This window comes from Impatiens glandulifera, chromosome 1 (genome assembly GCF_907164915.1).
Source record: "Impatiens glandulifera chromosome 1, dImpGla2.1, whole genome shotgun sequence".
Taxonomy (NCBI): Eukaryota; Viridiplantae; Streptophyta; class Magnoliopsida; order Ericales; family Balsaminaceae; genus Impatiens; species Impatiens glandulifera.
The window spans coordinates 92309033-92323742 of NC_061862.1; the positions used below are offsets into that span (position 1 = coordinate 92309033).

The 14710-nt window shown below is 24.6% G+C and overlaps 1 protein-coding gene across 1 annotated transcript; it reads right to left on the bottom strand.

Moving 5' to 3' along the window:
- Positions 1 to 8677: 8677 nt before the first annotated feature.
- Positions 8678 to 11748, bottom strand: LOC124922265 (BTB/POZ domain-containing protein At3g49900). The gene is made up of 4 exons (XM_047463001.1): positions 11481 to 11748; positions 11332 to 11398; positions 9745 to 10254; positions 8678 to 9626 (listed from the first exon to the last, which is right to left on the bottom strand). Exons 1-4 carry the CDS (start codon positions 11615 to 11617, stop codon positions 8886 to 8888), a joined length of 1455 nt encoding a protein of 484 aa, XP_047318957.1. The 5' UTR covers positions 11618 to 11748; the 3' UTR covers positions 8678 to 8885.
- Between the last annotated feature and the right edge of the window lie 2962 nt (positions 11749 to 14710).

The window sequence follows — 14710 nt, forward strand, 5'->3', positions numbered from 1 at the left end:
TTTAACCCGACATTCATCATGAGATCACATGTTACTAGTTCTCTGGAGGATAAAAGGGTAATATATATAGGGAATAATGTCAATTTTATCATCGAATTATAATAAAAATATTCACGTATATCACTTGATCACCAATTTTCGTTTTTGTTCGTTTATACCGTTGTAGTTGATTTTAGTGTTCATTTATGTCACTACTCTACAAAATATTCAAGCCCGTTCAGTTTTCTGTTAAATGAGATAACAAATGAGATTGACATGTCATTTTTTTAATTAATATATATTATATTTTTATTTTTATTTTTATTTAAAATTCTAAATAATAAAACCTTTGAAAGGTGTTAACAATTTCCCTCTCTTACCCTAATTCACTAAGCCCAATATTCTTCTTCTCTGATTCTTATTCTTTGAAGGATTCGATTTCTCAAAAGAATTTTTGAAAAATTGGAGTAGTGGTTTTACGACGGGTTCGATAAGTTTGAGTCGAAAGGAACCGACGGAAGACGGGTACGAGTTGGAGAGAGCATTGAGGGCAATGAGAGGGGAGATTTTGATTTCAGAACCCTACCACAACGAACCTTGACGTTTAGCCGAGCCTTAGACCTCAACTCTGTCTTCTTATTTCGACCAGTCTCAAACAAAGTTCACAATAAACGGTGATGACATGTAATGAAGTTTACAAATCTTCTTCTTTCTGTTGAAAGCTTATCACTAGTAAAAAAAAGGTCAATATCAACGGTTTTTACTGTTGTTATTAAACAAAAAATGGTTAGTATTGAGTAATAACAACAGCTCAAAAAGCGGTTGACATCCGTTACTAGAGCCTCCGTAGGCATTGCTCAAACATGAAATATCAACCATTTTGGGGCGGTTTTACATGCAATTGTTATTAAGCAATATCAACTGTTTTAAAAAATGTTGTCATTACTCAATATTAACCATTTTATAGGCGTTTGTTATTAAGAACTATAAAAGTGGTTGTAATTTCTTAATTATAATGGTTGTTGACATTTTTTATTCCGAATTTATAAAAAAAATATTTCAATTATTTAACTAAAGATCACTTTAAAATAAATTTAATTATTTTATACAAAATTTCAAATGACAAGATAATTTTTAAATATAATTCCAAATAACATTAAAATAATTTAATTCCATTACATACAAATACTACATTTAAATAAAAAAAAATCCATAATACAAAAATTAAAAAATAATAATTTGATCTTCATCTTCTATCATCTATTTCTTCTTCCTTGATCTTCATCTTCTATCTCTTCTTCCTTATCTTCATCTTCTATCATCTATTTCTTCTTCCTTCACATAAACCTCATTTTCTTCATAATTAACTATCTCCTATTTTTTACAATTAATTCCGTACAAATTTAGTATACCTACATATAAAGACATTTACAACATAAATAATTAAAATTAAAGTTAATAATATAAACATTGTTGGAGGAATCTGTCTAATCTATTTAACAACTTCTTAGTGTATATCAAAAACCTGATAATTTTACCTATAAGACAAATGAGAAAGGAATTAAGAGCATTGATTTGAAGGAGGAGAGTTGTCTCTTGGATTTGAGAGCATAAGGTTGAGGGATGAGAGAGGTTGAGGGATGAGAGAGAGATTGAGGAGATAATAAGTAATCAAGGTCATAAAAATAAAGGTTGTGGGAAGAGAGGTGATTGAGGAGAGAAGAAGTTATCAAGGTTGGTTAAGGAGAAGTTATCAGATAATGGAGAATTAATTAATTATTTTGTATAACAACCCACGATTTTAATGATATTTTATTTATTTATTTTAATTATATATATACATATATATATATTATATTTAACAAATTTAATTGCTTAAATATTATATATATATATATATATTAACTATTAAATATTATATATAAATATAAATTATTAAATTCAAAATATTAAAAAATATTTAATATCAACTATTTTTAAAATGGTAATATTATATATATTTACTCTATTAAATAACAAATCAAATTAATTAATATAAAAATTTTAAATTTTAAATATTTTATATGTATATATTATTAAATAAATATGAATATTTCAAATTTAATTATATATATATATATTTATTTTATTACATAAAATATGAAATTATATTATATTTTTAAATTTAAAATATATTGTCATAAAATTTTAGTGTTTTTACTTATTATTATTATTATTATTTAATATTTATATTATATATATATATATAATTCATATAATTAATTATTAATAAATTCATATATATTTATATAAATAATTATTAATTATATTTTAAATTTAATAAAAATATATGATTATATATCTTTACTAGTTTCTCTCTAATCTCTCCACTTATTAATTTTTTTTCTTTAAATCTTAAATTTTAATTTCTGCTTTTTAATAATATTTTTTATTCTTATTAAATATTAAAATTTATTAATATTTATATTTTTCATAAACACTAAATTTTGTTAATACCCTAAAAAAATATTCCTTCGTGTGTATATATATATATATTTTATCTTATTTCACTTTTATTCCTCATATAAAATAAATAAAAAAACTCAAAAATTACAAATAAATTCTCATAACAACTTTTAATAAAAATATTGAATAATTTCTTTTTTACTAAGAATAAAATTTATTCAAACGTTTTGCGGCAATAATAAAATATAATATAACAAAATATATATCAGAATAAGTCTTATTATAACGGTTGATATTTCCCCATTTATATCTAACGGTTTTTAAAATGGTTGATATAGATTTGGTTAATATCAACAGTTTTAAAGTGGTTGATATAGATGTGATTAATATCAACGGTTTTTGAAACTGTTGATATAGAGTGGAGTCAATATCAACCGTTTTAAAATTCCGTTAATATAGATAAGTTAATATCAACCGTTTTTAAGAGCGGTTGATATTGACCCCTTTATATTAACGGTGTTTTTAAAACGGTTGGTATTACCCCTCTAATATCAACCGCTGAACAAACAGTTACTATTTTTGGTTACTATTAATGATTTTTTTACTAGTGTTATTTCTGAATTATTGTTCTTGCTCTTTTTCCAAATACTTCCTTATCCCAGTTATGATATCTAAATTCTGAATAATGTACTGTTTTAAAAAGGTGAATCTATCTGATTAGGGTTTATATTATCAACAAAAATGCATTATCAGGATAGTATTTACTTACCATTTTATGAAATGGAATCTATTCTCACAAGGTTAGTCCTCATAAAGACCATTCTCACAAGGGCAATCCTCACAAAGAACATTCTCACAAGACGAGTCCCCACAAAGACCATTCTCATAAGGTCAATCCTCACAATAATCATTCTCACAAAGACAATCCTCACAAGAAATTTCTCCTAGTCTACTTTAGAATATTTTGGGTAATATTAAGAAGCTTATAACTTATGATATTATTTTAGGTTTGTATATTTTAAAATAATAATTTTTTATCCATCATTACATTAATTGGTACAGATACCGGAACAATTACACATTTATGTGGAGATGCAAGAATTGGTGAAGATAAAGATGTAGAAATTGGTGGAAATAAAGGTGCAGATGGACCAGTTATTATTGATGTCACTCAATTACAACATGGTACAAGGCCTGATGTGAAGAGATACAACAACTATTTCAACTAGACAGCAAGAAGATGCAGTTAATGAAAAAAAAAAAAAGAAAATTGTTTAGAAAAGACAAATTACTAAATGAATTGGTAGGTTTTGGTATATGAAGTTTTTGTAAGGAGGTAGACTTTTAACATTTAGTAGATGTACGTAATGAATACATTATTATGAATTTGGATAGATGTATGTAATGAATACATTATTATGAATTTGAGTAGATATATGTAATGAATACATTATTATGATTTTGGATAAATATGTGGAATGATGAATTTTGCTGCTATATAATTAATTTATGATATTATATGAATCTTTATTAATGTTAGGTATGTTTTTAATTTATTTCATAGTGAATTAGGGTAACAAAGAAAGGTAAAAGTTGTTTGTTTTATTATTTAGGAATGTTAATAAAATTAAATATTTAATTAAAAAAAAGTGAATTATTATTATGCCTCTCAAAATGTATAGATTATTTAGTTCATGCATAAAATGTAAGTGTTTTATTATTTAGAATTGTGAATAAAAATAAATATATATCAATTTTGAAAAATGACATGTTAATCAAATATTTTATCATTTAACGGAAAATTTAACAGACCTTGATGTTTTTGTTAACTAGTGACATAAATGAACATTAAACTCAACTAAAGTGGTATGAACGAATAAAAATTAATTCTGTGATATATGTGAATATTTCAATATAGTTTGATGATAAAATTGACTTTCTTAATTTCTTAATATCATTCCATGTAAAGGGCAAAAAGAAGAAACATTTCTCTCATCATTCTTATTCTTATGCAATTTATCAACTTAAGGCAAGGAAAAAAAAAAAAGACAATAAATGCTAAACTTTATACATGGATAGAAGAGATGTTTGGAATAATAAAGTTCTAGATAATATATATGATAATTTTAATATATAATGAGCTATTTTTTTTATGTATGAATTGGATATGAAATTTGGTGTCGATTATAACTTATACCTATCCCTGTATCCCTGAATACGATGGATTTCAAGTTTACTCTTTGATCTGCATGTATTAAATTTGTTGATATCCATTGACATCACTAGTACTAAGTTGAAGTGAAGTTTCCTGCTACTCTTTTAAATAAATAAATAACTCAAGTGCTCTATAGTGATATTTGAAAGGAAACTCCAATAACTTTTTAATTATTTTATATTATTACTTAACTTCTACAACAACTTACTAGACGTGGTCACCATATGTTTATCTTATTCTCACCATATGGATTCCTACTACTTCAGCATAATCATATTAATTAAATAACAAGTCACACGCATTTCTAGTCATTTCTATAAAAAGGTTAAAATATTCAATTAAGAACCGAATATATCTAGGATAATTATTGAAAATATACATAGTTTTGGTTTCTTTACCACATTATATTGAAAACTTATTATTCATCTGATCAGTTAATTATATTGAAAACTTTTTATATATATTATATTAAATATTCCGTTTATATAATTTTATTATATAATTTTTTTTCTTTATCGAATCTAGGGGTGTTCAACCGGTCGGTTAAACGGTTTCGATTAAATCTGATTTTATCTCTTATTTTACAAATTGGTTAACCGGTCAGTATTGATATCGGTTTTACCGGTTTTGGTTTTACTGGTTTCGGTCGGTTAACCGGTTTAACTGTGAACCGATAATTCAATTTTATTCAATTAAATATTAAACTTATTAAATATTTTTTTTTTCAAAATCTTTATTTACATAAGTACTATTGTTATTCTCCATTTTTTATCTATCTTATAATATTAAAAATATGTTATAATATATTATATTATATATCTTATAATATTAGAAATATGTTATAATATATTATATTATAGTAACAATATAATGTATTTTAAAAATATTAATATTTAAACTAATAACTATATAAATTATTATTTTTAAATAATTCTATATAAATTATAATTTAAAATTTAAAAATAATAAATATATATATATATTATTAAATATTATTTATAATATATCTAATATTTACAAAATAACTAATACAAATATATATGATTAAATTATTACGGGTTTACGGTTAAACCGCTAAAAAATTGGTTAATCGGAACCGTTAGAACCGGTTAACCAATAAACAGTACCGCAAGAATTTTTCAAAATTGAACCGGTGATACATTAGTAAAAAAATCACTCTAGAGGACAATAAATGCATTAACGTACTGCCTCCACCCATTTCATCCCTAATGAGAGATGATTCAAAATTTAACGCTCTTACCTAATTTGAAGAAAAAAAAGTTTATTTAGATATAATTATCATACTTAAACGTATGTATTAATAAAAGATTATTTTAACGTACATATAATAATAATAAAAAAATGAGACTAATTTAGGCTCATCTAGTAAATAAAAGTTATTTTTTATTTAATATATTTTCTTTCAGTTTTTTCGTTAATTAAACCATTTAAATTTATTTCATTTCTAGATTTTTTATTATTTTTATATTAATTTTTTTTATTTCATTTTTATTTTTTTTTATCAATTTTTATTTCTAATTATTTTTAAAAATGTTTTAGCAAATTATTTATAAATTTGTTTTATCGTAATATTTGTATGAAGGATTTCTTTTTTATTTAATTTAATATAAACAAAATAAAATTAATAATTTTTTATTTAAGGTTGATTATTACTCTTTTGTTGTTTGTTGTTATTATTATTATTTAATTCTTGATTATTAATTAATTAAATTTTGTGTTGAAAGGATAAATAATTGTTATATCTAATTATTCGGACCAAACAATTTTAAAATAATTAATCACCAATGTTAATATAACAAAACATAAAAAAAATATAAAATTAAAATAATTAATAATTAATATATATATATATAAGATAAAATTAAAATAATCAATAATAAATATTCATATAAAAATAATAAAAAAATTTATAAAAAAAATAAAAATAAAGAATTAATTAATTAATTAATAATAAAAAGAGAGAAAAAATATATTAATATTTAATTAATAAATATATAAATAAAAACATAAAAATTATCTATAATTTACTAAAAGACAAATTCATTTTATTGCTAAAAGTTACTGCCTAAATGTTGAACTATTGACCCTACTTATTCGGATAGGTGTTTACCCCTAAAATGTTTCATAACAAATTTTATTGAGAGGAATCAAAAGAAAAGGGTCACATCAACACGTGTATTTGAGAGATTAAATGAGCCTATTCATAGTACATATATTTAAATGACATTTTTTTAGGAAAGATACTCACTTAGACATATGTACTTGTACAACTAGCCCATTTATACGTATGTACTAATAAAAATTCATTTAAACATACGTACTATCAAAAATTGACTCATTTAGTTTTTTTAGTAAACCATAGTTAATTTTTATTTTTTAATTTATATATTTATTAATTAAATATTAATATATTTTCTCTTTTATTCTTTTTTATTAATAAAGAACTCTCTATTTTTATTTTTTTTATAAATATTTTATTATTTTTATATGAGTATTTATTATTGATTATTTTAATTATATATATATATAAGCATTCATTATTAATTATTTTAACTTTATATATATTTTTTTATATATTTTTTTTATTAACATGGATTATTAATTATTTTAAAATTATTTGGTCTAAATGATTGAATATAATAATAACTTATACTTTCAATAATAAAAAAAATTTAACATAAAAATTAATTAATTAATATTTAGATAATAATAACAACTCATTCATCAAACACCAAAAGAGTAATAATCAAGATAAAATAATGTTACTTGCTGTTACTATAAGTTATGAATAAAATTAAATAAAAAATTATTAATTTCATTTTTGTTCTATTAAATTAAATAAAAAATTCTTTAAAAAATATTATAGTAAAATATAAAATTCATAAATAAGTTACTAAAGTTTTAAAAAAAATAAGAATTTAATATCTATGAGAAATAAAAAAATGATAAAAAATATGAAGATAAAAAATAAACTAATATAAAATTAATAAAAAATTTAAGAATGAAATAAATTATCTGGTTTAATTAATATAAAAAAAAAAAGAGAAATAAAATATATTAATATTTAATTAATAAATATATAAATTTAAAAATAAAAATTAATTATGGTTATTAAAAGAGGCTAAATGAGCTAATTTTTAATAGTATGTATGTTTAAATGACCTTTTATTAGTACATACGTGCAAGTGAGCTAATTGTACAAGTACATAGGTCTAAGTGAACTTTTTTCCTTAAGTTATTAGTTCATACGTTTAAATGAGCAAGTTGTATAAGTACATATGTCTAGGGTCGGCCCTAGGGTAAGCCCAACAAACTCCGAATTAGGGCAACCCATTAAATAAAATAAAGAAGACATTTCTAGCATTTTTTAAACATAAAAATGTCTATCATAGTGGTTTATGATGAAAATTTAAGATTATTATTTAGTTGTTCTAACCTCACCAAATTTTTTTTTATCTTTTTTATTTTAGCTGTCAATCAAAATTCACATTTATTTTAAGTTGGGTCAGCCCAAAACTCGAAGTCGACTCTGCATACGTTTTAAGTGAACTTTTTTCCTAATTTCAATAGTGTATTTTTAGTGAGAATTGAAATTAGAGATTGATAAAATTATAAAAATTAAGTGATTTAATTAGTTAGATTTTTCAACTAAATGTGTATGCATAAAATATTTTTTTTTATATTAAACCAATATTAATAATTGACTTTATATCCATCCGACCATAATTTTGGTCTTTAATTTGAATTTTTATATAATCTTTTAATAAAATAAAAAAATAATAGTTATAAGATTTATTAAAGTATAAGAAATATTGTAGTATATTTATATATGTAAGAAAAGAAGATTATAAAATAAAGTATATTTAAATTAATTAATATATTTTAAACTTATTTATATTAAGTATAGACTTAATTAATTTTTAAAATGATCATCATTATTTATAAAATAATCAATTCAGCCAATGGTGTTTTGGAGTTATAAGATGTTTATTATTGAACCAGTAGGAATGTGTGAGCGATTTTAACATCAATTTATCTAAATTTAAATATTAATATTTTTCAAAAATAAACAATTTAATTGTGGTAACTTAAATAACACTAATAATTCTAATTGCATTGAATCTCTAAATTCTCATCAATATTGAAGACTTTCAAAGAAGAATCAGATCTACATTTCATTAATTAATAAGAAAGACAAAGTAAAGCTTTTAACCGGAAAGTGAGATCACCGCCGGCGACTGGTTATCTCTTTCTTCTTTATCATAAAAACTTCTCCGACGCCGCCGCCGCCGGTGCCGTCAAATTCTTCATCTCCTCTCTTCTTATCCATTTTCGTCTCTGTTCCTGAGCTAGATCCTCTTCGAAACGCATTCTTCAATCTCATCATCAATTTCTTCCTAAAATTCATCATCCCCTGTTTCTGACTCGTCGAAGAATCGCCAAACTGATTCGACCCATCTGATGATTCGTTCGAAATCTCAACAATTTTACCTCTCCTAGGAAATCCCCTGAACTCAGTTGATGAAACCGATCCTCTATCAATCTTACTCTCCGGTCGAATCATCCTAAAACTCACAGACCCACGATTTCGATTCTCTGATTCCCTAAGAACCTCTTTTAGACAACCCAGTTCTTCTTCCAGGCTTTGAATTCGGGAACTTGTGACATCCATTGCTTCCCTCAGCTGACCCACTTGACGGTTTGAAGCATCTTGCCGGAGAATTGACCCTAATGTGATCACTTTACTGGTATTGGCAATGGGGATCGGATTTGGGTGGGCTTTTGCGGCCGAGCAGAGTGCTCGACGAGTGTTGAGTTGTTCTATGAACATGGCTTGGACCATGAATCGGAGAGGCATTCTAGGGTTTTGGACGGCGTTCATGATTGCCGCCGGCGAAAGTGAACCGCAGTCTATGAAGTTACATAGCCGGGTTTTTTTCTCCTCCGTTAACTTCTCCCCATTTACCTGTTCACGATGATGATATAAATTTGTTATTGTTTTTTTTTTCAAAAAAAGACCCCTTAACTTTTGTTTTATTTTAAAATTCATTAATTAAAAAAAATAATGATAAAGACATGTTTACCTGGAGATGTAAATCAATAATTCTATAGATAAGGTCATGATCCATTAGCCGATGATGCAATGCCTCAACAATTAATTCAAATTGTTCCGTTTTCACGGTCTTTATCTCGTCGATACAACGTAAAACATGGTCCATATTCGTAGTCAAACTCAAGGCGTGTATGCATCTACTTACGAGAAATGACGTAATTTCAGATTCGGGTAGCAATGACAAACATGAGCGAAAAACGACCGAAGCGTAATCATCGGATAACGAGGCAAATTGGCGAAAATAGGTGTCGGCCTTTTCGAGAAGGTCTTCATCGTCGTCGACCGATGTTAGTTCCAACTGCTCAGCCGCTACTATTATGTCAACAACGTTAAATGGCGTGATGACAATTCTTGAACCGTAACAAAAGTCTGTTATGAGAGTAAAAGTGTCTGCTTTTATCTTTAGGGGAGGAGAAATGGTGATTTCAGAAGATCCTTTTAGTTGACGATTAAAATAACCACTCTTAGATATTAAGATATCCTGAAAATTTAAAATTGAAGAAATAGTAATTAAATAAAATTGAAAATATAGAGAATGAAATAGAAATACAGGATGAAATTTTAATTCTTATTTGACACTATTTAGAAAAGAAAATTAAGCTACATATATAAAAATAAATAAATAATAAGTAGGTGTTTAATGGCTTGGACTGCATATACATGAAAGTAGGTTTGGAGAAAGCTGAATCATTCCCCATTCTTGCAATTCGGAGAAAGCTATTATCTCATATTCTAATGGTTTGTTTATTTCTCTTTGAAATAATTTTTTTTAATAAGTAATTAAAAAATAAATTATTTGAGTTATTTTCCTCAAAAGATTAAAATACTCTTTATATTTAATATTTTAAAATATTATAAAAAATAATATTCTACATTTTTGTTGATATTTATTTAATTTTAATTCAAATAAATTAGTTTAAACAAAGACTCTCCAAAACTAACACTTTTATAAATAAATAAAAAGTAAAAATAGCTTGATAATCCATGTCAATTTTTATATATTTTCTTTTTTTTAAAAAAGTGAAAAATGTAATGATCTAAAATATTAGAGTATGTTTGAGTTAGACAGTTACAAATTATCACATTACAAGGATTTTTCAAATTCCATTGTTTTTTTCCTATAAATAAGATTGAATTTTTGTCACAATCAAAATTACTTGTAAAAATTATCCAAATGAAAAATCATGGATTATTGATAATTTATTTTGATTTTTAACAAAAATAAAAAAAATGTACCAAATAAGCCCGGGAAATAATCTCTTGACTCGAAATCTTAGGTAGCAGCAATGTTATTAACAAAAGACTTATATGTTAGAATTTGTTCAAACAAATTTATTGTAAAGATACGAATTAAATTATCTTTTTGTGTTTCCTTTCTTTCAAAATTCATCATAAATATTTTTGTTTGGCAAATAACCAATTTACATACCCACAAAAATTTCAAAATCTTTCTAACTTTGAGAATCCACATCCTAGTCCTAATATATATATATATATTGAAATTGAATTTGAAATAAACAAACCAAGGGTAAATAAAGATGAAAAACCTTAAAATTACCTTATGCAAATAGAAATGCGAATCTTCAACATGTACCAACACATCTGCTTCCCTATCAATCAATAACCTAAAAAACAACAACAACAATACGACAAACATAACCGTCATTTCTCAAAAGTAAACTAAATTACCGTTAAAATCTACCTTACCTTGGCTCTACTACTCTAGAATCAGATGGACTCGGAGAGACAGAAAGAGTAGAAGATGTTGAAACGACATCGTTTTCTAAATCTTCATCCTCATATATAGTTTCCACCATTCCCAAACCATTCCAAGAAGGCTTCATTCTTCACTCAAAACTCACCGGTAACCGCCACCGCCGCCGTCTATATCTTCCCACCGGCCACCGGTCGGATCTCTTTCTAGGGTCGGTCGTAAAATAGAGAGAGAAATTATTTTGGGTTTTGAAGAGTTTTTATTTATTACAAAAAAATTGGGTTGGTGAATTGAATGACAATGGATGGTCACGGTCATATTCATACAGAGCTATAAATGCAATTTTCCCTTAATTAACGCACTACATTAAATTTAAAAAATAAGTCCTTATATTTTTAAATATATTATAATTTGATACTCGTTCTTGTAAACATATGTGATTCTCTTGATATTTACTTGGGAGTTATGGAAATCTTTCCTTAATGAGCTTTATAATAAAATTTCATTTTAGATATTCTTTCCTTTAATTCCATAAAAAGGGATCATATTTGAATTTAGTCTTACATAAATTAAATATTGATAATGCAATAAAAGCTATTAATTATGGAATTATTTTTCAGTTACCATATTAGAAAGTTCAATGGAATTATGGGGTGTGTTTGATACGCCATTTAGCAGTTTTTTTTTTTTTTTGGATTTTTAGGGATTAATAATTGTGATGTTAAATTCGAGTGAGACCCACGAGTCTAGTCCTTGTACTAGGTCCCATTAATTAATGTGCTCACCAAAGTTTTATTTTTATTTTTTCATATTTATGATTTGATTTGGATATTTTTATTTATTTTGTATTATCTTCGTCCATTAAGAGACTGTACTTTGTTGATCTATAGGCTCGACTAGTTACATCTAAAAAAAAATTTTGGTCACCTTCAAATTTTGTTTAAAGAATTTTGGCTCCAATTGGTCATTTGAACATAGTTTTTTAGGGTTTTAAATTATATGATAAGGTTGTTATTTTTTTTTCCGACTAGTTTAAGTTCAAACCGGGACGAATTCAAAAATTTGAGTTGGGTGGGCATGAAAAAAAAATTAGAAGACTTACAAAATAACGAAAAAATTATGAATAAAATAAGAGTATATAAAAGTAAGTTTTTTTTTTTTTTTAAATTAGATAAAAAAAATAGTGTATTAAATTAAAAAAATTATGAAACTAAATGGTAATGTCACATTTATACCGTAAATATTTTTTTTTATGAGCTTCGATTCACCCTAACTCCTGTCTCTAAGTTTAAATAATTTAACTGGTAAAAGTCTTATCTAAAATATTTTATAAAATTATATATATATATATATATATATTTACAATTGTGAAGGAACTAAAATATGAAAATGTATTATAGTGTTCTCAATTTAACTAGTTAGTTGATTTATTTATTTATTTTTTAAAAATTAGGTTAGCAAAAACATAAACACGCTCAATTTTTTTTGAAAAGTGATTTTTTTTTCAAGTTATAGTTACATTTTTTTGTCAAAATTAAAAGTGTGATTTTATTTGAATTTAATATGAATATATAAAATTTTTTTAGAGATATAATATTGTTGAAAAGGTAAAACCTAGATAAAGAATATTTTATTTTGACCAATTTGTATAAATGAAAAATAAGATTACAATGTTTTCCTTGCCACTAAAAAAACTCATCCTATTTCGTAAATCCCAACAGTATGATTATACCACAATTAGACATCTAATGTAGTGTAATTTTTTTTATTATTATAATATGCTTTTAATTTAAGAAAAAAAATGTATGTAATATTTTCAGTTAATTATAATGATCTTAATTTGTTAATAATACAATATAATATTTTTAATTGGTCATAAGGAAAGTTTTTCAAACACTATATATATTATAGAAGGAATTTTTTTTATTCATTTGTAGTACATATTTAATTTAAAACTATTATTATTTGATTGCTAAAATAAGTATAATTTATAATTCAAATAATAATTTTAAAGTAGTCTAAAAAAATGCTGGAATAACATGTATTAGGTAAACATGTTTTTTTATTAATAGTATAACAATAAATACATTAATTTTATATTTGAATTAATAACAAACTAACACTTGTTGCAAAATTCAATTCAGGCCTAGAATTTTGAGAAATGTTTGTTTAACTACTCATTGGAGTTTATCTCTTTAAATATGAATTCATGCTTACAATCTTGGTTACCTATATATGAAATCAAATTTGACTACATTTTTTTCTTTGACTAATTTGAAAAAGACTATATCAGAACTGATTCAAGGTGTTCCCTCTATGAATTCATGTACATAAGCCGCACAAAATTACAAAATAATACCTTAAGTACCGCTATTAAATAATCCAAGAAACATGACTAGTAGAGGACTTATCACTCAAATCTTTGGCAAACAAGAGTTTGGATACATTTTTTTTTTACTTTTATTTATGTAGCCGAACTCGGATACATTTGTCAATAAGAAAATAGACTACAAATATCGTCGAACAAATCACTAGACCACCACCGCTCAAACTAAAAAGTACATATTAATAATTTAATATATTTATGGTTTATTAGCCCCACTCTTAAAAAAAAAGCTTATATTTATGATAATTTCCTGATGTGTGCTATCACAATCTCCTTAACTTAGTCACGCGATCCCATTTATAGTCTTACACTCCCCCGGTGAGGACTCTAGTGACCCACTTGACACTTTATTCTCACGGGATTCAAGAGGTGCTCCCCATAACACTTTGTTTATACCACCGGATCGGCTCTAATACCATCTGTAATGCCCGATTCAAGTATCGTTACCCGTGAAGAAATATACTCTGAACCACCACAACTCAATCTATATAGCTAGGTATTACCCATAAAGATATCTATAATCTATTAACACCCTTTTATAAAAAGTTAATATTTATTTAATTTTTCTGATAGAAAATATTTAAATTACGCAAAAAAATTTGCGCAGTAATATTTGGAAAATATACAAATAATTAAAAAAATAAATTAAAATCTTTCCTACTAGTTGAAAAAAGTTGATAATTTTTTTTCTAATAATTTAATCTAAAATTTATCAAAAAGAATATTTTTTTTTTTTTTTTTATCAATTTTCGTTTCTAAATAATCTAAACATGATCTTAATTATAAATTTTGTTGGAGTTTCATTGTAAGTCCATTTGATTCTCTTTGGTGCATATT

Excerpts from the sequence above, each read along its gene's own strand:
- LOC124922265 (XM_047463001.1), bottom strand. The coding sequence starts at position 11,617 with ATGAAGCCTTCTTGGAATGGTTTGGGAATGGTGGAAACTATATATGAG. Across the intron at positions 10,255-11,331 it reads CGCATTTCTATTTGCATAAG|GATATCTTAATATCTAAGAG; the intron begins GTAATTTTAAGG and ends TTAAATTTTCAG. Across the intron at positions 9,627-9,744 it reads TTATTGATTTACATCTCCAG|GTAAATGGGGAGAAGTTAAC; the intron begins GTAAACATGTCT and ends CATCGTGAACAG.